The sequence below is a fragment of the Haemorhous mexicanus genome, chromosome 2, assembly GCF_027477595.1.
Source record: "Haemorhous mexicanus isolate bHaeMex1 chromosome 2, bHaeMex1.pri, whole genome shotgun sequence".
In the NCBI taxonomy this organism is placed as follows: Eukaryota; Metazoa; Chordata; class Aves; order Passeriformes; family Fringillidae; genus Haemorhous; species Haemorhous mexicanus.
Window position 1 is genome coordinate 84,354,740 of NC_082342.1, and position 26,399 is coordinate 84,381,138.

Genomic DNA, 26,399 nt, shown 5'->3' on the forward strand with positions numbered 1-26,399 from the left:
GCTACTTTGAACATGAGGTTTTAGCCCCCAGCAAACAAACTGTATGAAGAGGATGCTTTCTCACTGTTCTGTCACTGTTCACCATTTGGTTAAAATGATAAAAAGATAGGACTTTTACTGAATCTACTGAAGACACATTTCTGGAGACAGCATGTGGATGAACAATGCAATTTTGCCATGGTTTAGTGGCAGAAATCAGGGTATTCCACACTGCAGACTACATCAGGCTTGCTGCAGAAATAATTTCACAGTTTGGTTAAATTCACTATACTATAAAGTTACCTCAAATCATTTGAATCTGTCAATAATTTCTGTAGACGTTTCCCATGTGACAGAAGGTTTTGTGACTACATTTAAACCACATGCTATGGTGCTATGTTGAATTTATTATGACTTTCCAAATCAAGAAAGCAATGGAAATTCAGACACCTGCTTCCTAACTCCATCAGAGCCTGGACAGAAACACTCTAGAGAAAGATCTAGAAGCTCTGTGCAGACTAGCTTCTACTGGTACATATTCACATATTTCAAATCTGTGCTTCATAATTGACACTTCTTAATAAATACTTCCCTTACCATGGTCAATTAAACTCTTCTCAATTAAACAGCTTATGAAATTTTATTATTTTTTTAAAGGAAGACAAGAAAGCTCACTGGCATTCTTGTACAGTACACATGGGAGTAACAAGGCTACGTTCATTTCTGCATGTCAAATTTTTTGGGGTCATCAGGTGGAAACACAAACAAAAGAAGTTTCTCTCACTACGACATTAGGGGCATTTGTTGGCACTGCTAAGGCTCTGGTTTCACTCATGGAAGCAACAGAGTTCCCCCCTCACTGAGGACACTCAAAAGTATGGAAGCTGCTGAAGTGTGTGAGAAATCTTTGGCATATTCCTTTATTAGTGCAATATAAGATTAACCTGTCCTACAAAAGCCTGCCTTCCAATCAATATTTCATCACTGATGCTTAGAATGGAATGTGACAAAGAAAAAGATGTTAATAAAAATTTTTGCCTTTTTTTTAATTGTTACTTGTTTTACCTAATCATACTATAGAATAAATAAATGAATCTATTTATTTGATTGTCTTTCTACAGTTGAAAGCAGATACTTACTTCTGAATAAAAGAACAGTATGCCGCCTTAACAAGGACTTATCCAGCAGAGCTGCCTTTCCGGGTCTCTCCAATCACAGACTGATACCAAGTTGATATTAACAGAAAGATACTACTAACAATCTTAAGCATAGCTAGAGAACACCCTGCTGTCTACCAGTGATGGGAGCTGAGCCAGAAACCTTTAGAAAAAAGCATCAAGCCATGAAGTGCCAAATAAAATTCCTTCTTCAATTCAGAGACAAAGGAAAAACAGAACAGCACTACTTTAACAAATAGGACTTGACAAAAAAAGAAAGAAAATAGATGCAGACATTTTCCAACATTTCTTGTTCTGACAAAGTGAAGAAAGTGAAGAAAAGGAGGTTGTTTCAGCTTGGGAAAAAAAATTACATGTGAACAAACATATTTACAGAACTTCTGAAGTCCATCTCTTTCACAAAAAATATGACTTAGTCTAATTATAAATATATGAACTAACAGACCCCCCTCATGCACATAAAAAATAAGAGCCTTTTTAAATGAACTTGTATTTATGAAGTTTTTTTTTTTTTTTATTATCTGGAACTTTTACTAAAAATTATGGGAAGATTTCAGCATTATCTCCATTCCTAAAAATCTTGAAAATTTGGTTGAGTATTTGTTTCTGCTTTCTGCATTTTTGGATTATTTACTTTTTTAAAATATAATTTCCTCTATGAATTTAGAGCACCTCTTTCAAAGTAGTTTAAATTTTTATTTAATACCTTGAATGCCTAGAGTGTTACAATTCCTTTACATCAGCAATATCTATGTTAACAGCTAACTTGTGGAGTTTTGACTTTTCAGTTAAGTAATTAATCAGCATTTTCTTAATATTTCCATGAGTAATGTTTTATTGTTCAAACATTTTAATGAAGCTTCTACCACTATAGACTCACACAAAAATGAGTCTGTGAAAGGCATGAGGATAACAAGGTTACAGTTTAGATTTTAAGACCAGGATTGCGGAACTCCATGCTCTGTTTCTGAGTTTGATGTATCTACAAACAAATAAAACTGAGCATGCTTCATCATAACTAATAAAATCTTTGATCTGCTAGAATAAAATGTCATTTAGTGTGAATGTTGCATCTTGTCTGTCTCTAACAGAGACAGACAAGATGCAACATTCTATTGCACTTCCTATTTGAGTAACTCCAACAATTTCAAGTGAGGCTATGTATACCATGGCTAGTTTCTGACAATATCCACTAGTGAGACTGTTTTCATATAGTGAGACTGTTTTCACATGATTGGTAGAGTTTGAAGTGAACCTAATATAATCTACCTGGGGATCACCTAATCCTAATCCTTTCCCCTGTCTCCTTCTTTCTCAATGCCATACTTGCACATCCAAAGCTGTGAGTTGGACAAAGTAGTTTAGATACTACCTCACTATTCCTCATTTTCCATCTATAGAGCAGTCAGCTCCACATGATAACCCCTGAAACTAAAAAAATCAGTTGACCTATCTTCTACTCTAATCGTGTCAATTGAAGAAAAGTGACTTTCACAGTTCTGAGCACCAGGCAGAACACTGATACTTGTCAAAGATGACAGTGAACGTTCTGTAAGTATTAAGGGAAATACCAATTTTATCTTCTATTCTGTTTTCAAATGCTATTCTTCAGCCACCTTCAATAGTCAGATGAATGCTAAATTGGTGATAGATTTGCCACAGCTGATGCTTCCTGAAGTTGTCACTTTCAATGCCTGAAAGGCTGATTCCTTCATCTCCTTTGCTGCTGGTGCCAATAGATACTTGAAAATGAAGAGACAAGGGCACACTCCTGATCTTCAAATGTCAAGAAGAAAATAGTCAACTCAGTCCTCCCCAAGAACAACTAAATGTTGAAAAAGGATATTAAATGCTGCATCTTCCTATGTTACCCTAACCCTTAAGAGAAGTTCTCCAGAGAAAAAAGGGATGGGGGAGGGGAAGAGGAAAGTACAAGGTTGAAAGCAGGCTGAAATTAAAAATGCAGTTCTACTAAAAGCATTTGTTAGTATATCATAGATATCAGCATTTGTTAGATATCACACTGAATAAAATGAAGGAATTCTCCCTGATATATTCTGTTCAAGAAGCTGAAAGAGAATGATGCTTACACGTATACAAATCCTTCCAGTAGCTACTGAAGTATAGACCAATAGCTTCAGACCCTACTGGAACAAATGGAAAAATTTCTACCAAATCTTAAAGTTATTCTATGTCATTGTAAAAACAAAAGTAACTCGACAGAAATTGCGCTTCCAGATGGTTCTGGAGATTAATTATAATTTACTCTTAGTCTGACTAGACTATCCTCTCATTATCATACCAACATGTATTTTGCACTTCCCTTGGCAGGAAACATCCAAACCCATCCTGGGGTAAAGAAAATAATACCAAAAAGAATTTTGGAATGTCGTTAATCCCAGACAGGTCGTGTTTTTGTTTTTTTTTTTTTTTTAATAAACCCAAACTCATCCAGGAATACATAACACTGGGGAGAGAAATGGCAATCCTTGGGAAATTGGTTAAAAAAGAATCTTCTACCTATTCCTAACACCATCAAAGCTGCTTTTAAGATCTTTTCAGAATATTATTCTCTTTCCTGATGATCTGGGCTGTGCTAAGTTTTGGCCTGTAGCCTGAACAGCAATGTGAAAGGGTATAACTGCTATGGGGACATTAGTCACAACACGGAAGTCACATGCCGGCCAAGAGGGACATGAAAAAGAGAACATATTATGCTTTTGAAATGTTGGCTATATTTTGTTTTGTGCCTGTGGCATAAAACCCTTTCTCTATCTTCTTAAAATTCACCAGCTGTTAGGCAATTCTGCAATAAGTAAACAATTCCATGGTGAATTAGGCAATCACATCTCTTTTGTGGAAAACTTTGGGTCTTTAGCTCTGTACATCTGTGGAGTCACAAAGTACAGGTATTTAATTCTCATGTTGAAACATTGTTTTCAGTTTTGCAGACACAATCACACTAAAGATTAAGTAATGCCATGTAAATGGTCTGGTAATGCTAAAAAACCTTATCTGTCTGTTAATAAGCCAAAGCCTTCCATAACATGATGTGCTACTGGAAAAAAGAAATAAAAAGAAGGAATTAAGCCTTAAGGTTTTTGTTTCACTTACTCAAAGTACAAGGTTTTCCTACCTTGTACTCTCTATTAAGCCCAGGTATTCATGGTTTTCCAGGTAGTGGCATCAGGTCACTTTTTATTACAAATGTTTAATGACAAATACAACAGGAGAAGAGAATGTAGAGACAAGTCACATCTGAATTCAAACACAATGGGGTGACTTGTCTGCTCACCCCTCCTCCAACTTTTTTTGCTGCAGTAAAATTCAGGTTTTACTGCTGATTTTTCTTCAGATTTACGATTCCTTGAGAGACACCCTCGGGGAGAGCAAATATGTCCCCAAGGCTGTATTGGTAGTCCTCTAAAAAAAATGAATCCTTGTCAAATCAACAAGAATCAGCCAAGAGAGCTTCTCATCTGACAGTGAATAGAATATGCTGAGTAAGCACTGCACAACCGCTTTAAACCTTCCAAGAGGGATTTCTGAAAATGCTCTCTTATGCCAACCCTGATACCTATGAGATCAGCAGCTGTAATTAGCACCAGAACTAGGCCAACTTGGTACTCTGAAAAACTTCAGATCCCTTCAATACTCAGGCAGTATTTTAGACATTTAAAATTGGAATTTTGAATTACACTAAGCTGTGGACAGAAAATGTTCCACCATTGCTAGGAGTTATTCTGATGCTGTGCCACAAGTAGTGCCCAGTCAAGCAACAAGAAAGAACCTCAGACTTTCCTTTGGGATGTCTGTTTCCACCTACAGCTGCCTCTGACTGAATGGGGTCCCAAATGCAGGAAAGAGGAGAAGGCAGGAAAGAGTAAAATCCTACTCAACTCCTGGCCCTTTGTTCCCAGTATGGGAACAAAGATTTATGGTATTTGTCTAAATGAGAATAATGAGCATGTAAGATCATGCACTATCCGCAGGAATACATCAAGGAGTACTGTTAGGAAAAGCTGCCAGCAGGTAAAGAGGAAGATTGAGGACTTTGACAAACCAAGAGGGAAATCTAGACTTGATGTTAGATAACTAAGTACTAGTTCCTGGATGCTTGCTTTCCTAGTCAGTTTTGTATAGACACAAATATCATCATTAACACACTTACTTATGTTGCAAATGAACTGCAATCAACAAATAGTTAGTTACAAATTTACCAAAAGGGAAACAAAATGTGGACCATAGTTCTCCTTTCTGAAGCTTAGTTCCCCAGGAAGGCTTCATGGATAATCCCAGCCTTTTCTGTGGACATATTTGCCCACAGATTGTCATAGGTCTGCAAAGCTGCACACAAGATCTTGTCCCTGGTCACAGAAAATCCCATGGGGAAAGGTGGTGGGAGCACCCCTGTCCCCTGCAGCATGTAGACATAAGAGAGGGGACTGTGAACACCCTCAGGCAGGTCCCAGATTAACAAGCTCTGCCAACACGTGGGAGGCAAGGCAAGGGATCATTAGTCAGGACATGCAGAATCAGCATTTCTGTGGGCCTACCCAGATGACCAAGCTTGCATAAAGGATCCAGCCCATGGCTAAAGCTGTATTAGAAACAGAAATATCCCAATTTTTTTCACACGGCACACGGGAAGTTTATAGGGGATATAAATTTATCACTGACCATCATTCACAAGGCTTAGCTACACATTTGCCTGTTCAAATGAAAAAATGAATACACCACAACAATAAAATAAATGTGTATGATGGCAGTGTGAAAGAAGACCCTTAAAAAATCCAGAATAATAAGAAACCTCTTACAAAAATGTAATGGATATTGTCTATAAATCAGTCATCAAATGCATCTATGGCTCTTGTCAACACCTGATGTTACAGAACTCTATCTTTTATACAAAGCCCTGTTGTGTAGAGTTGCACACTACAATAATATTTTTAACATATCATCCTTCTTTTGAAGTCTAATTATAAGGACCACACATGATACAGAATTATGTTGTAAAGATATTATGATAATTTAATACACAGATACTTGTGCCCACACCACCTCATTATAGGGATGACCTATGAGGGGTAACTTAGAAAGTTCTCTGATATTATAGGATGCTTGCATAATTTTCTTTAATTACCTAGATAAATACCATTCTTATCTTTTGTCTTGATATTATCACATATAAACTGAATATTCTTATAAAGGTATTTAAAATTTTTAGAGAAATTTTTAAAAAAATGACAAAATATGCATTTCACTATTTCATGTCTTCAAGGTAGTGTGGTTTTTTTTTTTCTCACATAATGAAAGCAAGTTTTTGCTTCAGCATCTGACTGAAGCAATTCTTCAGACAGGCAGAAACATTTTTTTGAAAATAGACTAAATATCTAAAAGCTCTCAGTTAATTTCTATTCATCTATCTTTCGATCTAGACACGTACCTTTTGGAAATAGCCCTGAATAACAGAAGATGCATTAACTATGCAGTTACAGAAGTGATAGCACCACAGGTGTCTAAGTGTTCTACTCCACAGAAAGTTGGGGCTTTTTCTTACCTATACCTCTTGATAATGCAATAGGAAGTCTTCTCTACCCTGTAAGAACCCCACTTCTTATGAAATGGATTTAAACTTACCATAAAATCCTCCCAAAATTGTCTTTAATATTTTCAATATTCATTAACCATTAATGGAAAGAAGTAGGACGAGTTTGTTTTGGAAACATTTTTTTGATAATTGTCTAAAATTTGAGAGATTCTAAGTCCTTGGTAGCCTCCTTCCTCACTTGGATGCAATGAATGAGTAAGATTAAACAGTAATGAATGGAAAATTAGAAATTTCAAATGTGATCCTTTTTGCTGGGAAGTGACAATTAGAAGGGAAGTAAGTGAACAGAAGGCAAGAGTGGCATACAGTAGAGAGTGAGATGCATTCAACATTTAGGATTATTAACAACACCAAATTCCTAAGAGCAGCAAAGCAGAGAATAAAGAAACATCCAGAATAGCATAGTTGTATTTATGCAACAAAACAAACATTGGCCAAAAATACAGGGATGTTACCATCAGAGACAGAATTGCCAGAAGCAGAAATTTGACAGACTTGATTAAGCTGCTGGTCCATCAAGCCTGGCTCAGCCTTCAGCTGTGACCATTGCACAACAGCTCAGAGACAAACCTTCTTCAGAGCAACTGCACTATATGATGCTCTACGTTGGGGAAAGCATTCCTTTTGGTCCCTGTGGCAGTCATCCTACTTCCTGAAGCATGAGATGAGATTAAATCATTTTAGCATACCTACCTACAGTTACTATTCCTTGGCATACAATTATTGAAAAATATCCAGCTGCAGCTTCAGACTCTGTGATCACCCATACTTTGCCAAGTTTGGAAGTGCAACTTTTATTCTTGGGGCACTCATTCCAGGGAGAGAGAACACATATAGTAAGGGATTTTTTGCACAGGGATATAAGAAATATATATGAGACAGGAAAATGAATAATTTTAGCAAATATGAAACTTTTTACAGATAAAAATTCAACTAGATCCTGGATACTGTAGACATTAATGAAACAATCAGGACATATATATTTGGTTTAAGTGTCAAGAAACAGTGCTGCAAGTTTTGAGTCATGTTCTATTATTACTCCTAGGAAAATATTTAAATTCCAGGAGGAAACTACAGCCATAGAGTAAGAAGCCACACTAAAATACTGCATCCTTATATATTCAAAGTGGCATTTTCACTAAACAAAATGGTTTATGAACAGTAGTTCAAATAGTAGCCATTTGTGGGTGTGAAAAACTCAGAAAGGTCATAATAAACATAAGCACGAGACTTGAACAATAGGGATATCATCCTAAACATTTCTACAATGATAATATCATTAAAAAGTTTTCTGCAATACTGCTCTGCTCCACTGTGCTATTTATCCACTTTCTTATATCTCTTCTTATCACAGTCTCCTCATGACAGCCTCCTTCCATTCATCTCTTCCCTTCTCACTTCTCTCCTGCCTTATCAAACTCTCATGTGTCTCTGCATGCTTCCTTTTTTTACCTTATCTTGTGTGTGAAAGCATTGGCTTCACCACATTCAATCAAAAATGTGCTGAAAACCTAACCCACTGAAGAAAAGTCATGGACTTAGAATGTATTTTGCACCCCTTTTCTACTAACTGCTCTAGCAGAGACATTTGACACTCTTTTGCACAATATAGCAGGGCTATGTTATCAGTTGTTACTTAAGTGCTACCATGGAATAAATACATTCATTAGCAATTCTCTCTATTTATTTTTGGAAGGCAACCTGAGAGACAAATTATCTACCTCCAAAAACAGATATAAGTGAGCATAAATCATGCAGATGTTTTCCTCCTCCCTGTCAGTGTATTTCAACTACTGGAACATGCTGAACTTGTTTACCTTTTGAGAGATGCAGCCCATTTTACAGAGGAACACAGCCCTGAAACATGCTGTATCCCTCTCAAAAAAGCATTTTCCAATATGAAGCAAATATAGGTCACTTTCTAACTGATCCCAAATTGAATAAAAAATAACTGGAAATTGAAAAAATGGTATACATAGGTAAGGAAGCACTTTAGTGGTAAGCCCTTGAAATAAGAGGTTTTGCATGAGGTCTGTGCCTTTACACTCTTAAAATGTCACATAGTCAGTTTTCAAAAGTCGTTATCAGGAGCTGTGATTTTCAAACAGTTAAAAATACCCATTTTCCTCTTTCCAAAGTGAGGCAGAACACTTCCAAAATACAGAAAATGAAAAGTGAAATAAGGTCCTATACTTTTTTTAGTAAAGTCTGTGCTGGAAGATAAATGTGTGGGAGCAGGTTGAGACCCTAAAGCATAAGTCTGACATAGGAAAGAAAATAATGTTTCCTATTGATCACAATATTATGAGACAGTGAGATACTCCACTCTGCTGTGCTTACATTTACAAAACTACAGATACTCAAGAACAGTGAGATTTACCCTTTGCTGATATTTAGTATGCTTTTCACCACTAGAAACAAAGGCCTACATCTTATCACAGAGCAAGCTTTCTTTTTACTTTTTCTCTAAACAGATATATTCCTGACTATTTCTACAACATTTAGCAAGGTGGACAATGATCAAAGTTGGAGAATGACCAAACCATAGGTCAACTACTGTTGCAACAACATTGTCCTGCTGTCAACATTAACCCCTTTTTGATTATTCTTGTAAAAAAATTGAAATTTTAAAACTTCACATTTCCTCTTTGGTTTTGTCTAGTCTAAACTCCCTTCTGCTTTGTTTAATATGAGGTTTTATGCACCTTTGAACCTTCAAAGTACTGCACATGATAAGCTTTGCTATTCCAAAGTATAAAGCGAGGGTCTATGAAAAGTTGGACAAAATTTATTTTTCATTTGACTTTGATTTGAATATTAGAAATACAGAATATTTCAGTTCTCACTCTTTTCCTGGCTTCACTGAAGGTGCTCCTATGTTCTTCCTTGAGGCTGAATTTTGTTCTCCTCAGAGAGGTCAATTATGTGGGCTTAAAGAAGTGGCAGAAATAACGGCATTGGGAAGCTGCTGAAATGTCAGGAGAAATCCTCAAAGGCTTTTTTTTTCAGGTGAGAGTTGCTGGAGAACAAATACACTGCTCAGTAACAGATATTGATGTTCTCTCTCTTTCATGAAGGCTGTGACACAGACTGATATCTTACTGCAACAGAAACGCTGCCCCAGCCAACACCCTTCCAACACCCTCAACCCTGTGTACTGTGGCAGATCAAAAAAACAAACCCCCACCTCACAAGAATATTATTCTCTTATGTGAGTAGTGCAGCATTCCTAGTTCTGAAATATTTTACAAAAGGCTGGTTAAACCTCCAGAAATGCAGCCATGTCTCTCCAGTACTTTCTACATCCTTCCAGTGAGGTGAGGTTCCCACTACCCCATACCCAGCAGAGGACCTCTGGAGCTGCAGTGAGCAGTGGTGTGAGAGGGAGCCAGGGAGGTCAGACCTGGCCTTGCAGGCTCAGCCATCTTTTAAAGCATCAGTCTTACTAAGAAACCATGCAGTGAATTCCTATGACTTTGATACCTGCTGCTGGACAATATCACAGGTGTACTCTTTCCTCTCTGCTTTATTTCACATCTCTGGTCTCAGAAAATTTGTAGAAGAAATGATGAAAGAGGAAACACAAAGAAGAAAACACAAGCAGGTTAAGATGTTCTAGACAGGATTTTTCCTTGTCTACATTTTGGATTTTCCTTTTTCTTTTACTCTGATACCCACCAAAGACAGGTAGTACAGTGACAAACTGCTCCTACGAAGAAAAAGAGAACCAGTAGCCCTTCCAAACACTCACAGATATGTCAGATAATTCTGGAGAAAAATCCATCGATGTAAACCGAGAAGACTCTCATATCCTCATCACAGGAAAATAGGAATCATAAAATGGACTAACATATTATAAGTTTTACCTCTGAATTTATCCTGCTAAGATAGTAGGAAATCCTAGAAGGAAAACAAAACCTGCAGCCCCCTGGAAGCTGAACTAATGAAACTCTTGCAAAGGGAGTTGTTCAAAATTAACATCAAACCCAATGAAAGCTTCTGCCAAGTACTGCACTGCCATCTTCTTGCTGCAGGCAATACCTGTTCCCCATGGAGAATCCCTGCAGCTGTGCTCCCTTTTTCGGTGCATGGAGCCACTTTCATTGCTTTTGATTTTGACAAGACAAAATCTGGAAATGAAACCTCATCTTGCTCACCCTTTCAAAAGTAGAAAGGAATAAGGCATAAGTTTTGACTTTAGCATATGAAGTCCATAACTATAATTTCAAAAATCTTGCTAGTAACTGAGAAGGCTCTTTGTGGAAAAATCCAGATTCTCCAACTAGCTTTCACAGTTATTTAGTCAGTCATAAATATTAAATTATTCACAGTTCATTAAGCCATCTAAAATTAATTTCAACTCACTTTAATAATTCTCATTGCTCACTAACATACATATAGAACTGGAAAGCTACCAGTAGGTAAATATATCCTATTTACTAGATACATATCAATATACAGATATAAGTGTGTGTATATGTAAATACACACACACTGAGAACTAAAGCTGGACACAGCAATCCAAAGCTTCAAAATAGGTGAGTTTAATGGATAGTCTTTAAGTGAGATAACCCTTAAAGAAGAAGGAAAAACACAACATGAAAAGGCTATTGTTCTCATACTTCATATGACAGAAAATAATTCATTATGGTGTTACAATAATAAATTTAAATCCGTAGAAAAAAACAGGTTATGATTTTGGAAAAAAAAAATGGAAAATTTCTCTCAGGAATTTTGAAAAACCCTGTCAAACTCCAAAGATTCTTCTTCTCCTTTATTTGACAAGACTTTGATAATGTATGTTAGAGACTCTGGCTCAATCAATTCTCAAAGGACAGACTACAAATCTCTAGTGCTGCAGCAGGCAAAATAGGAATGAAAAGCTCTTGAGACTGGTCTTCCTACACAATTTGCTGGCCCCATGTTTCTGTTCCAAGAAATACTGACATAGGACTCTTATATGAAGTTTCTGCACATTTTTCTAGTTCTAATTCTGAGAAATAGTTGAAAAAATCTTAAATATGGCAGAATAAAGGGGGGAAAAATTATAGACTCTCAAACTGACGTAAACAACCATTAAAAAAAGGATTTTAAAAAGGCAAGAAACAATGTAAATTTTCATTTGACAATCTGTTTGCAAAACTAGTCTATCACTGTACCTTTCTTTTCTTCTAAAAGCACACACAGCAGCTTCACACATAATACCTTTCCTGTCAGTGCTGTTGCTTAATTAGTCAATGTGACGTGAACCTTATAATAAAAATAATTGAGCTGGGGCCTTCAGTCTCTGAAGAGAGCCATCAACATGTAGGGTATTCTCACAAGATTCAGCTTTCATATACCGTGAATATGAGTCTGATGGGAAGAAGGGACACCAAGCTATTGTGCAGAGAAGGGCTATACAGAACTTCAGTCTCAACTTAAACTAAAAATGCTACTTGGTCTACAGGGCATGTTTACTTTTTTTCAAATCTTTATAAGAAATTAGTAATAAATATAAATATATGTACACTTAAACTAGCATTCCCATCGTGCAGCAGCTTTATCAGTGATGGCAGTTGGCATATGAAACTTAGAAAACTTTTTTCTCCCATTCTCTCCTAAATAGCCAAGGGAAAATCATGTGACATGTAATACAGAACTTCTGCATTTAGGTGCAGCAGATACACAGATGTGAAAAAGAGTCAAAGAGTCCACCAAGACAGTAATGCTTTGTCATTTTGTATTCAAATGAATTAGTCTTTAAGGTGAAAGCAGGCACCTAAGGTGAAATTGCTGAGACAAAAATGCATTACCAGTGTTTTCAATACATTAATATGAAACAAACAAACCTGTATTACAGCACTGATGTTCTGAAACAAATACCTTTAAATTTTTGATCAAATGTTATTTTTTTTCTTCTTGAAAAAAGTGTAAATTGAAAATAATTTCATAGACATAACAAATTCTTCTGCTGTGTTTTATAATGTGTCAATTTGTAATTTAATGGGCCACTCATCTTTCATTCTCTGCACAAGGAAGAGTGAGCAGTACATTATAAAAACACTCCTTGCCTCACTCAACTTCATATAACTTGAATAATTTCCAGAATAATACATAAAAAGATTGCCTACCACAATTTGTACAAGTGTGGTCCCCCTGCAAAATTAACCATCAGGAAACAGCACATCTTCTGAAATTTGTATTTCTTTCTGGAGGACTGAGAACGCACTTCAGGAACAGTGCTGGGCAAGAATGTACTCTTCACTGTGCCAACACATTAAAAAAAAGTGCTCTTCATGCCATGATCCAGAAATTACCTCTCCCCACAATGCAATGGAACTGGACAGTCAGTAATTCATTTTCTCTAATAGCCCTAAGTTTTTTCTTCAGGTTTTCTTCCTTCTGATAGCAAATTTTGCATGTTTTCCTGTGACAGAATTTTTATTTTGAACAGAGGTAAAAAAAATGTAGACAATACTGCTTGAATTTCTGTAGGCATTTTTTGAGGAGAAATTTTCTCTTTGTCTTGACATTGGCATTCAAGATTAGTTCAATTTTTTCTTCCTAATTAGCTCTTGCAAGACAATTGTGTGTTTGAAACAAACAGAATACTTTCCTTCAGGGCATCAGAAACTTAATCTTTCCAATTTCCTTTCAATGGATATGGGAAACAAAGCAGTGTATTGTAACTCAGCTGGGAATTAAGAACTAAGTGACGTAAAAAACGGAAAAAGCACTATGTAAACAAATTTAACATACATGTCAATAAAAATATAGTAATGAAAAATCCTTTAAGCCACCTTGTTAATACCTGACAGAACTGCCTGTTCACATTACAGCTGTTCCCCTTTCAAAGGAAGTTAAGACCCTGCATTTATACAAAACTGAGGAATTTTATATTCACAACACACTGAGTGATTAGCATCAAATCATTTGAAATATCATAAACAGGCTGAGGTTTTCCAGTCACTTCATCCAGCAGTCTTCTTTGGGACTCAAAAGACTTTTTTTAAACTTTGATCATTCTGCAGAGGTAATAGTCCCTTCTTATATCTGATATCAAAAAATCAGTAACAGTAAGCATACAGTTACAAGATTATTGTGATAAACTATAAGGCTGTTAATAACCTTTTAGATGGAAGTTGCACTCATAAATCTTTTCAATAAAAATAATGGTTGGAGCAGTTTTTAGGTTCTGATCAACAAATCTCTAAGAAAATAATTGCAGGTTCTTATTTAAAATTTTTGAAGAATTGAATTGAAAATTATCATTGTGGCATATGGCCCTCTACCATGACAGCCTGCCATGAAAAAGAACTCTGTGGTGCATTTTTTTAGGATTGCTAACATTCAGACTTTCATATGTGGCATACAGTAATTTCTGCTGTGTCCCATGTAGAGATAATGCTACACATAAGCACGGTGTGTGCAACATACACAGACTATGCAGAACTTCTTAAAAGTGGGCATGTGTCTCATTCCTGTGCAGACTTCAACTTCATCTGTGCCTCCTAAGCAGAGCCCAGCAAGGTACTTACTGATGTGTAGAGGAAACCTTCTCCATTTAGGGCTATATACAACCCAGTCTTTACACCCTGGATAGCGACAACTCGAAGTCCCACTGGTATAAGGTTGAATAAAGCTGTGAAGAAAACACACATCCAGATATAAATATGCTGCAGTTAATACTAGTTAATAGTCTAATGAACATCATTAGCAGAAAAGAAAGAAAAATAGTTCCTGCATACTTTTTTTTATGCTCTTACAATTAGACTAACTCAGAAAATCTTGCTGCTTTGATTCTGTCAAGTAGCTCTTTATTTTCCTGGGCATTTTTAAGGTTTTCAACTAAAAGGTGCCCTCATCAAAGACTGATGTCAAGGGATCTGTGATTTCAATTTTTTTTTCTTTTTTGAATGTTATATTTGATACAAGCAGTATCAAATGGTGTCAGGCAATGACAGAGGCTTATCATAGTTCATAAAAGCATTAAAATATGGGCTTGATTCTAAATGGGCATAAATTTTATTGAACAGAATACATAACTTGGCGTAATAATTAGAAAATAATCAGAAAACCACCAAATAACAAATATGCTATAAATACTATGTATCTCTGTAGTAATCCAAACAGCCACAACTTTGATTACTGTCTGAAAAAAGACCAGTGTGAAGAGTGGGAGTTTACCAGCCTCACCACAGAAAAACACAAGTTGTATAAGTAGGTGGCAAGAACCAGTTCTTCTGAAACTTATGCCAGCACACACCTATATTACGTTTACTGACTCATGCTAGAAAATTAGATGCAAATCACACATCATTTTTGGAAGAAAAGACCAGGGTGAGACAGAATTTATACTAAATGCTTTTCCACTGTGGATAAGCCAAGGACTCCCAAGTCCTTGGATGAAAACCAAAAGCACAACCTGTGTATCCAACATATGCAGTGGGGACTATGTTTCTACCAAGCCAGGTGTCAGGAACACAGTAATACCTACAGTGAATTCCTCAAAATTTAAGAAGGACATCCATAGGTGTGACCAAAAAGTGCACTGGATGAGGCTATCTGTAATGAAAATACCATAGCTAAAGCCCAACCAAGAGAAAAAGGATCATGTAGCTGTGGTGGATAAATGCATTTCTCTAGGTGTGAAAATTCCTGTTTGGTCAAAGAAAAAAATCTATCCAGTTTGTTTATGATGAATATGATCAAGTCTTTACAACTGAGAAAAAAAAAAAAAACCCTAGGTAGACTACTAGAAATAGATATATATATATATAAAAAAGAGACACCTTTCCTTTGGCATTGTCATGCAGAAAAATATTGTGTAACATCAGATAATTTTAGGAACACACAAAGCCAATTTAAAGCTAGGAATTCCATCAGAGTTCTTCCTAGAGCAGCAGAAAGAAAAATATATTGAAAAGAGCTCTAGAAGAACTGAAAATAATTTGGCAGGTTTACAAAGAAAATAAAAGAGATGACAAGAATTAGCACAAATAAATTTTAATTTCTGCCCTTTCCAAAATTCTCCATTATCAGAGGATATTACAGAGCTGTTTACTCAAAAAAAATTATTTGGTACAGATAAGGTTCCCTCTCTAATAAATATAAAACAATGAAATATGGCATTCACAGAAAAGATATCCTAAGAGTATATAGGCTAAAGACTGTATGGCTTGAGGGCTTTTAGTTCAATGTAATTTGGAAGTGAAAAATTAATTATAACCTCCTCATTGTCCATTCATTTCACTATCCTCAAATGGAACAATGTCAAAACCAGCAAAATCACTGTTGTGGGTTGTGGAGGGGGAGTCTGTCACAGCAAAACAAAGTATCAGACAGCAATTGAGTTTGGATTTTTTCCTAGAAAAAAAGAAATTGCAGGAGCAAACAATGCTAAAGGGACTGAAGAAACAATTGAAGGGACACAAGGAAGGAAAAACAAATAATACTTATATAAAGAAAAGAGGTGAACACAAAAGACAAGTCAGCCATGAGAAGTAAGTCAGCTAATGAAAAATAACTCGTAGTCATAGTGGTTCTGTCAAAAATTCTGAAATGTAGATACTATTTACCATATTACCAATAAAAATAAAGCACCAAAGCTAGAAAAAAAAATCCAACCACCACTGAACAAGAATTAGCACTGAACAAGAGGCCTGTAGCACAGCAGTGCTTAGTGCAGCCAATAAAGTTACTGAAGTGGCTTATAGTTGCTGGTGAATTGAGAAAGCACGGTGGAAGGCATGTAACGCATCTTTTACTGCCACCAAATCTTAATTGGAGATTTTCAGAGATCCTGTAATTAGTCTAAACCCTTAAAATTTTAGAGCGTGACCTGAAATGCTGCAATTCTGCACAGTCAGAATATTCAATAAGCTTCACAAAATCCTTCAGACTTGAGGGAAACTAGGGAGGCCAGTCTACATTCAGCTATTGATTGACAAATGTTCAGCAATGTGTTTCATACTGGGGACAGCAAGACATGCACCAGTAAGGCACAGCATGAGGTTTTAATGTACTTTGAAGCAAGCCAAATGAAATTCGATTTCCCCCAGAACCTGACTGGGCAGTACTATTCACTGAGCAAGAGTTTGGTGTTCAATTACACATTTCAAACATTCGTAGGATTCACCTGTGGCATACCTCACTCTAGTAAAAACCTGCTCTGAGAAAAGCAGAAAGCCTTCTAGAGTCTGCTGGCATTGCAGTTCTGCACAAACATATGTTCTTATCTGAGGGGGCTGCTAAAATGAGCCATGTCCCCTGCTTCCTCCTCTCTTTAAGAAAATGATCTGAAACCACAACCAGAGGATTGAGGCCCCTGAACATCTTTATGTGCCTAAAGCCAGTTCAGTGAGTCCACAGATGAGTTGAGAGGGGGAGCAGCCCCCAAAAGCCCAGACAATACAGCCTGGTGCTCAGTGTTCCCATGCTGCATGCTTAAGTAGAAAGCCTGGCAATTCCAAATGTAAGCAAGATGTGAGAGCATCAGGAAGACAAGGGAACTGATTGGCAAAAATGGTGCAAGTAAAACCCTTTCTCCTTGTCAGTGCTAAGAGTGCACACTCCCTTAGCTTTGCTTTGTATTCTATCTAAACCACAGCAATAAAGCATTTGGGTTCTCTGCCTTTCCCTAAGCCTGCAAGCCTACTCCCACAACAAAAAAGATCAGAAAATGGGGGTGGGGACAGTTAGCAGGAACAACTGGTGTGAAAAAGGGTTCTTTGTTTAGGTTTCATGGAGGAGACTTGCAGGAACTCCAAATCTGAGTTGGATTCTAATCCTGAAAAAGTTTTACCAAAAGTTTGGGTTCACTTTTTTAATAAGCAATCACTCCATTCTTGAGCAAAACACAAAACTGCCGTATAACTCTTTCCTTCTTTTATGTTCTACCAACACAGTCCATTAGCTTGAAATCTGAAATGCCTGAAATCAGATATTTTCATATACTTGTGGAAGTCTATTTAAGTACAATTTACTTATACCTGCAAGAAAATTGCTATTACAGATCACTGTTTTTCTCAGGAATCTTGCTACAGACTGACTGCTTAAGAGTTCTGAACTTGCAGCCTCTTCTGCTTGCACACTGCCCTTGTGGCAGTTGACAAAACTTTCTGCAGTACCAAACCTCCAATCAGATCAAGGGAACTACTTCTTCAATTTATTTTCATCTGCAGGCCCACAGGCAAAAATGACAACTCCATCAAAACATCTTTTAGATTGGCAATGACTGAAAGGAGTTTGGTGTTTAGAGATTTGTCCCTCCTTTTCTTATGGAGCAAACCAATTATAGCTGCCCTACCTTACAGAAGACATAATTAAAACTTTTTTTTTGAGTATGACTGAACATTTACCTGTCAGACTAAGATTATCCCAGTGGGAGAAACAGGCTTGCCTAACTCCCAGAGGTGGTGTAAAGAGATGAGTAAATGTCTGTATAATTCTTTGAAGACAACCTTCAGTAAAAACCAGTGCAAGCATCAGGCTGCAGATATTTCAGTGCAGTAATCCAAAATTAACATTCATTAATCCAAATTTAACAGCACTGCAGGTGGTTTTTTCCTAATCTTTATGTGCTTTATTTCTATCTAATTATCTCCTTTACCTTACAAGGGTGCTGTAAAGGTTATTTTATGAGTACCTTCAAACGAAAATATGATAGTGGTAGGTATTTTGTAAAGGCAATAAAAAGTTAATACTTCCACATTTAGTTTGGAAGACATGAAAACAAAGGAATGTTAAATGGTTGCAGGATTTCTTGAAGAGCATCTCTACCAGTTCCCAAGTACCACCAAAGGAAGTAAAGCATGCTGCAGCATTATAAAAGATGTGCACAGCACAACCAAGTAAAATTTTCTTGGATAATATTCACTTTTTCATTTAACAGTTTGTGAAATAAGACTACCAATAGGTAATGCTCTTTTAATCAGAGAATATTATAAACATGTTATGAACACAACTGTAATTTCATAAGGGGTACAAATTGAATGTTACATTTGAAAATTACAATCAGGTCTGTTAACTATAAAGGAAAGTATCCCCATTTACGTTGCATTTTTTCAGCGGTTGTTGGCTGAGATACACTCTAGGTGAATAGAAAAACTATAGATCTGAAAGATTCAGGCTTTTCAATCTCAGAAATTAAAAATTTGGAACTGTCTGTTTCTCACATTAATTAGTCTTCCTACTAAACCTGCCCTTCATTCATGAGAAAAAACTTTGAAGATAGACCAAAGCCTAAAACTGAGCTGGTTTAGGTGGGGAGAACAGGAGAAGAATGTAATGCTTGTTACTACAAGAACATATGGAAATTGTTTCTATCTCTTTATGATTTCTGTGCAGGAGCTTGTTTTTCCTAATTAATAATGATGAGGCCAGTGAAGCAAGCTGCATTTGCACCTGTAAAGTACAGGAACATTAGAGTGTGACAGCTACACTGAGTAGGACCTCAGTAACCAAAGCTACAGCTTTAACCACAGCCACTCCTGCTTTTGCTACAAGCAAGAAACAAAAGCAAACCAGAAACTGAAAGGTAGTAGAGAAATTAAATTAAAAAAAAAAAAAAAACAGCTAAAACAAGATATCACTGAGACTGGGGCAAAAAAAAAAAATAGAGACTGTACACACAAGATTGTTTGGCTAACAACCTTAATTTGGGGAAGTGATTTAAGGAAACTCAGCACCATTACCTATAGGTGCATTAATTACCATTGTTTCATGAAACATCATTATCTTGGGAAAGTTATACTACAATGAACTGAAACCTATTGGTCTGTTTATGTTGGGTTCTAATATCATGGCCATCAACATGAGCAGATGAAAGTACATTCACGCAACTGCACATCATGTCTTCCTTCCTTTTTCATGCAAGTTTTTGCACGCAGTGATACACTAAAAATCTTGTCATCTGTCTCTGCAGTCTCTAGCCTTTACTGAAACTGGGACAATGAGCAGCTGATTAAAAAAGCTGGTATAACTCATTTTGACTTCAGATAGAATAAATTTTAACGTTAGTTCGAGCTACCTTTCTCTAACACTGTGACTCCAAAAGTGTGTAAAGTTATGTTTACTGACATACATGTAAAATGAGTACAAAATTATATAGGTACTTGAGGGAATTTTAACTTCAAGTACTTCTCTAACCGCTTGACACAGAACACATGGCAACAGCACAAAAAGTAGCAGCATGACTAAGCCTCAAACAGTTTCCTTGCTGAAGACAAAAAAGAAACTGCATCTTTTTTCTCTCCCTCGCTCCTCGCTCCCTCTGGCTTCTCTGACACCCAGTTACTCAGTGGGATCCCTTCAGGGACAGTGAACAGTGCAGAAGACAGGTGGAAGGCTGGCAGAGATGCACACCCTTTGGCAGTCTGTATTTCCTTTTTTTTATGAAACATACTTTGAATGGAAGTCATCCTCACTATCCAGGTAAGTATTCTATCAGTCCTACAGGCAGCTGACACACGTCCATCCCTTCAACCACTGGGCACATTAAATGGGCAGCCTGCAAGCACCACAGTCAGAAGCAGGATTTCTCCCTTGGGCAGCTGCCAAAAGTTATTCATTTGTAAGCCTCAGACAGAAATTATCATGCTAAGGAGCTCAAAAAATAAAATATCAAAACACTAAGAATTCCATCCATGAGAAAATTATTGTTTTAAAGTGAAAGAGAGAAGGAAAAACAACATATGCTGCAATAAAAAAAAAAGCAGCAGGAAAAAAACGTTCAACAGGAAATGAAAGGCAACAAAGTGAAAAGGGAAAAAACTAAGATGGGTAGCACAAAAGAAACAAACACATATTCATACAATAATAAATCTACCAAATGGGTAAATATTTTCAGCTCCTTATATAGTGTTGATACATATATACCAACAAAATTTCAGATGTAGACTGTAGGCCTTGCTGGCAAACAAATTAATTTTGCATTCTTCTGTTCTAAACTGTCATAACAAAAAATATTGGAAAATTGGAATACTTAAAAAAAAATTAATCCCACCAGTTAAAGACAGAAAAAAATGACTCTGTAGGAAAAAAAAAGCCACAAATTTTAAGCCGAAAAATAATTTTGGAGTAAATCAAAATAACTAACAATTTTTATCCAAAATACACAATACTTTTATATGGTATTTGGTTGAGTTTGGAGAAGTTCAATATTTCAGAATATTCATAATATAGAACATGTATTCTGTATTTTGGAAAAAGAAGGATAAGGGAGATGAGCAGAGAGCTGGAAAATCAGAAATGCACAGAAAATGGGAAAAAGTGAAAAAAAAAAAAAGGGGACAATTTTTAAAGATGACAACATCAAAAAGAGAAAAGTAAGGCCACTGTGATCTATCTTTGAAAAGACTCCACATCCACAGAGATCTTAGAGTTAAACAAACCTCTCAGAAATAACAATAAAACATTACAAAATTTTTGCAGTCCTACACATCTTCTCACTGAAGCTGAGAATAAGAGAGATGGGCAGAGGGACAGAGATCTGCACTTATACCCTAAGAGTGTTCTTAGACATCATCTAGGCAAAGTTTCTACAAAAAGTGAGAATATTCTTGTCTTTTTTAAGGTCTTAGTATGTACTCCAGTACTGAAGTGGGCATGAGAGATGGACACATGGAGGGAAGAAAAGAAACAAGGATGGGGGTAGGATGGGGAGGACATGGAAAGGGAACAAAACCACTTGGAAAACAAGCAGAGGGATACACATAAAAATATATTAAACAACTTTTCTCTATTAAAAAACTCCAAACCAAACAATAAAAGATGATCATGCTATCTGCTGATGAAAGGTGTTAAAAATGACAGCTGTGCATCAACTAAAATAGGAACCTTACCAATATAAGGCAGAAACCTCAAAGACTTTCATTTCTGCAGCCTAATTTCAACATTTTTAAGGAAGTGAAGGGGTTATTTATAGATGCATAATAAGAAAATAAAGTTTGTGTATTAAAAGTGCTTAAAATAAAATTCAAGATGACACATAAATGTTACTTAAATATTTCATGATAATTAAAATAAACAAAAAACAAATCAACTGTTTCCAGAGTAAGAATAGGTTTGTTTAATTACCATTTTCAGCTGAAGTTATCAAACACATATATATGCTCATTGAATGAAAATACGTAGCAGTATCATAGGAAAAGCATACCAAAGCAGCAACCCACACAGCCTTGCAAGACCTCTTTTGTTTGGAACATTTTTAAAAAACTGCCACTTTTGCCATCTCTACAGTGGCAAAAAAATCTCTTAACATCATTGGAATTCTGGCTGGTGTAGGATTTTTAGCCCCAAAATTTTTTAGTACCTTCAGCAAGGTAATTTAGCACGTGTTTTATGAAGGTCTTTGATGGTTTAGCATACATTTATTAGCTTGTAAATTCAGATTTTTCTGGGAAATTTAGTTTCCATGTCTTCTTGTTTCTTTGTTATTTATTGGAAGATAGGAATTTTTTGTTGGATCAAGATTTCTTATTAAAAAATTCTTTTAATGTAATTTTACCACTTTTATAAAATTACCAGAAGACATTCATTGGCCTAAATATCAACCTCCTAAGGTCCGTGAGCTCTTAACGCCTTCCCCTTTCAGAGGCAACACATTTAGGCCAACGTCCTGCACGAGCCATGCTGGTGGTCCCCAGGCTTTGAAGGGATGGAACCCTCCTCCTTGGGACAAAACACATTCAGAAACCCTCCAAAGGCAGGCAGGCAGGCAGGCAGGCATTCCCACGGTGCCTGTGCATACACATTCCAGCAGTGCGGTCTGCGTGTGCGATTAAGACATTCCCCTGGGGCAGTCACTTACTAGAATTACTGCTGTCATCCTTGGTTCCATCGAGACTTCCATCGGGGTGCATTTGCAAGTAGTAGCCTTGCCTGCAATATAACCTGGTCACTATACCCTTGAGCTGGGGATCTGAAAGACAAACATATTTTGTCACTAGCCTCAAAACTTTTTCCAAGAGTTATCCCTACTTCTCTCACTGTAGGAGGATGTTTGGTGAAGCAGCAATGCTGTCTTAAAAGTAAGTACTACAACAGGATGTGTGCTGATGGAGATGGAGAAAAATCTCTCTGCAGAGTGTTGTTAGGTCAGTTCTATGTCCTGCTCTTTACCTCCAACATCCTTCATTATAATTATTACAGGTAAAACAGAGGAAAAAAAAGAACACCCGAAATACCCACAGACAAAAGCTTAAACAATATTAAGCCCTGCAAAAAATTGTAGACATCAGCAACAAGTTTTATAGAAACTAACAAAACATTTTATATGCTACTGGCTTCATATATGTTAGCAACTTACTGTACTGCACATTAGTTTTAAGGAAACTGGGAGGAAAAGGTCTATTTCCTTTCCTATCCACCGTGGTAAACTTACTGGGTGCAATTTGTAACAGTACCATCTGAACTTCCCAGAATATTTTAACCAAGCTAGAAGCAGATCCAACTCACCTGCCCTCTCCCACCCCCCGGGGAATAACACTCACAATCAGGGCAAGACATAACCTTTTTTCAGCAGAAAGAAAAAGCTGAAAAAGCTCTCAGTAAGATAATGATACAGGAAACCCAGGTAGCTTGGAACACTGAAGGTTCTCCATTTAATACTCTGCATTTATGAAAACTGCCAAGAATTGGGCAGGGAGTGCCGAGCCACAAACTCTTTGATTCACAGCACAGATGTTGCCTTACCAAACCACAAACTGAGCTCTTAGAAAATTTTTTCAGAGAAAGAAGGCATCACATCTTGAAAAAATTCAACAGAACTACCTCTACCTGATATCAGTATTAATATTGTTAAACATTAACTATTAGGCCAAGTTCCAGGCAGCCAGTACATAAATTTGTGAGAACATTGGCATTAAAATATCTATATCATAACATGCTTAGCTATGCAATAATAAATTAAACTCATAAATACAGATATATAATAAAATAAACATGTGAACTTCAAAGGAAGACAGAAAGTATTTTCATGCAAGCCTGTGGGCAGAATACAAAATTTGTGTATAATTGCTCTCACAATTAATCATGCTGGGTTACTTAGAGTATCCTAAGGGCATGTGAAAACAAACAGTGATAAACAAAACTGCCTCTAAATGGTATGTACTGAAATTTCTGTAGAGGCTCACTTCTGTGAAATTATCCTGTGAATGTTTTTATTCAATATCCAAATTACAAAGTCATATTAAACAATAAGCCCATCTGAATTAAAAATACAAGTTAAACTGTAAATATATTAAATAACTGTTACTACAAATAGTAACACTGTAAGACTTCCGAGGCATGGAAATAAATAATATGGACAATCAAAGATCAACATATATGCATATTAAAACTTAAATTTTAAAAATTTATTTAAACTGAAAATTTTGCTTTTTTTTTTTTACATTATCAAAAGTTTGTCTTTATATATGAATACTCATAAAGAAATATTTTAAAAAATTTAAACATGTTAAACTGTAATTCATTTGAATATACTGTCTGCACCAATTTTATCAAGTGATTCAAAAGTATTTTCATAATTTAAAAATGAAAACTGAGTTCCTTTTACACAGGCACTATTCCTGTCAATGTATCCTTTCAATGTGTACTTCAAATTGACAATTTTAAACATGCTTGCTTACCACTCATTAAAAAGACATCTTTAAAGACTAAACAAAAGTATAATAAAAATATTATTAAAACTAGTTTTTTAAAAATTATTTACAGCATTTTGAAAAACACTTTCTATACCCAAGGAATCATGAATAAATGATTTTTTTATCAACATATTCTAGTGCAAAGTTTAATAGGAAGGCAAAGTACAGTCAACTCACTGTCACCAGCTGTTTACATCTGTTGCTTCAAGACAAAAATGTCAAGCTTAGAAGTCACTTTCAAACTTGTTTTTTATACTCATTCTATTCATTTTTCTAAATTGAAAAATTAAATGTCATTTCTAATAATCATTCATCTGTTTTCATCAAAAGCATTATTTGAAATTAACCCTGCTTTATCAGCTATCCAAAATTATATCTGAATGAAAGGGAAATGACACATCAGTCTTGATGCAAGTCATAATAAGGAATAGTCACAAAGACTTCATACAGCTTCAAGGTAAATATCTCCAAGATGAAGCAGACAATCCTGTCAGGCAAGAAGTTTATCTCTTCTCCTCGCAGAAAGAAAAATTACCCTTTCACGTCCTTTTTGAGACATCTGAGCAGCAAGCAGAGGAGAGAAATCTGCTAGTCTCTGTATTTCTGTAGCACTTTATCTACCCTTTGTCTCTTCATAACATTACAGGAACAGTCAGCTTCAGATGATTTGCAAATGAGTTTCTCAAATCATTGTTGACCACACTTTCAATTTTTTTTCTTTTCTTCTTTTTTTTTTTTTTTTATATTTTTGCCATCTGCCAGCAAGCACGAGTGAGCAACAATGCCCAGAAACAACAGCAGAAAACTGGCGCTGCCTGTCCACAGGTATACTGGGTGTGTCACCTTTTATAACTCTCACCAGAGTGACAAAGACAGACAGACCTGCATTTATTCTTACCCTTAAACCCCCACACTTGCTTTTCTCTTCCCACATGTAAGAGAAAGAGAATGTTAAGAAAAAACAGCAAAAAAATAAACCAGAAACAGGATGAGAGCAGACAACCTGGTTCTCATGAGTTTATCGTAGAAATTTTGTTACTAGTTCTCTTCATGTCCTATCTGCCACAGTGAGGTTATCTTGTGAACAATATAATTTGTATTTAATTTCAAACACATTTATTTCAGGGCAAATGAAACTAAAAAAAAAGCAAACTTCGCCATGCATCAAAAATTACAGAACAGTTTGACATCTCCTAATGATTTTTATCAATCTTTTTTTGCACCTTGATTTCTGAGGTTGAGCAGTTCAGCATGACATGTCAGCAATGCCCTACACTGGGAAAAATTATTCTGGCTTGTCATTATTAGAGGTTGTCTCTTAAAATTCAAAGCTGTACTGAATGGACAAAGGAACAGCTCCTTAAGCCTCTCTTTCACAGCAATCTGTGTGACAGCAACCACTTGCAGCCCACTTCTCTTGCTTTTTTCCCTTGTCAGTGGTGATGGCAGGATGCATGATTGCAGTTAGCATGAACACTCTGTCAGAAGCTTTTCTGATGTTCTCAGCAAAGGCAGAGTTTAATTAAGATGTCTTCTCTCTCAAATAGTGGCTACAAAAATGGCTTTGCATTAACTCCTGACAGGCTGAGTGCAGCTCTTGCTCTAGCACAATTATGACACTTCATGTTTTGAATTGTGAATATTTTCTGTTCAAAGAGAGAATGGCTTTCACGCGTACTTCCCCACTCCAACACACGGCCAAGACAGATGCATTTAGAAACTTTATAGATTTAAAATAAACTAGGGAAAAACTTATTAAATATGAGTGTTAAAACTCAGATGAATTTACAACGCTAAAAGAACAGTGGTGAATATGCCTATTGTATATTTTAAAAATTAGTCCTTTAGCATCCAATGGAGTTTTAATTTTTAGTTTTTGCCAGAGCAAAGCTTTTTTTTTTTACTGTCATTATTTATTTCCTCCTCTTCTGTGCAAAGGTACTAAATAGAAGTCTGCTGACAAGCAAATGATTAATGGGGGGGTAGTCTCATATCAACTCATGT

At 36.2% G+C, this 26,399-nt stretch overlaps 1 protein-coding gene across 2 annotated transcripts in view; it reads right to left on the minus strand.

The window, feature by feature from the left end:
- Nucleotides 1–26,399, minus strand: part of FGF14 (fibroblast growth factor 14) — a 373,226-nt gene that overhangs the window by 66,661 nt on the left and 280,166 nt on the right. For both annotated transcript variants that reach the window (XM_059839303.1, XM_059839304.1), the window contains exons 2-3: nt 22,562–22,672; nt 14,289–14,392 (exon numbers count right to left, since the gene is read on the minus strand). In XM_059839303.1, coding sequence (XP_059695286.1) covers nt 14,289–14,392; nt 22,562–22,672 — 215 coding nt within the window. The remainder of the gene's footprint in view (nt 1–14,288; nt 14,393–22,561; nt 22,673–26,399) is intronic.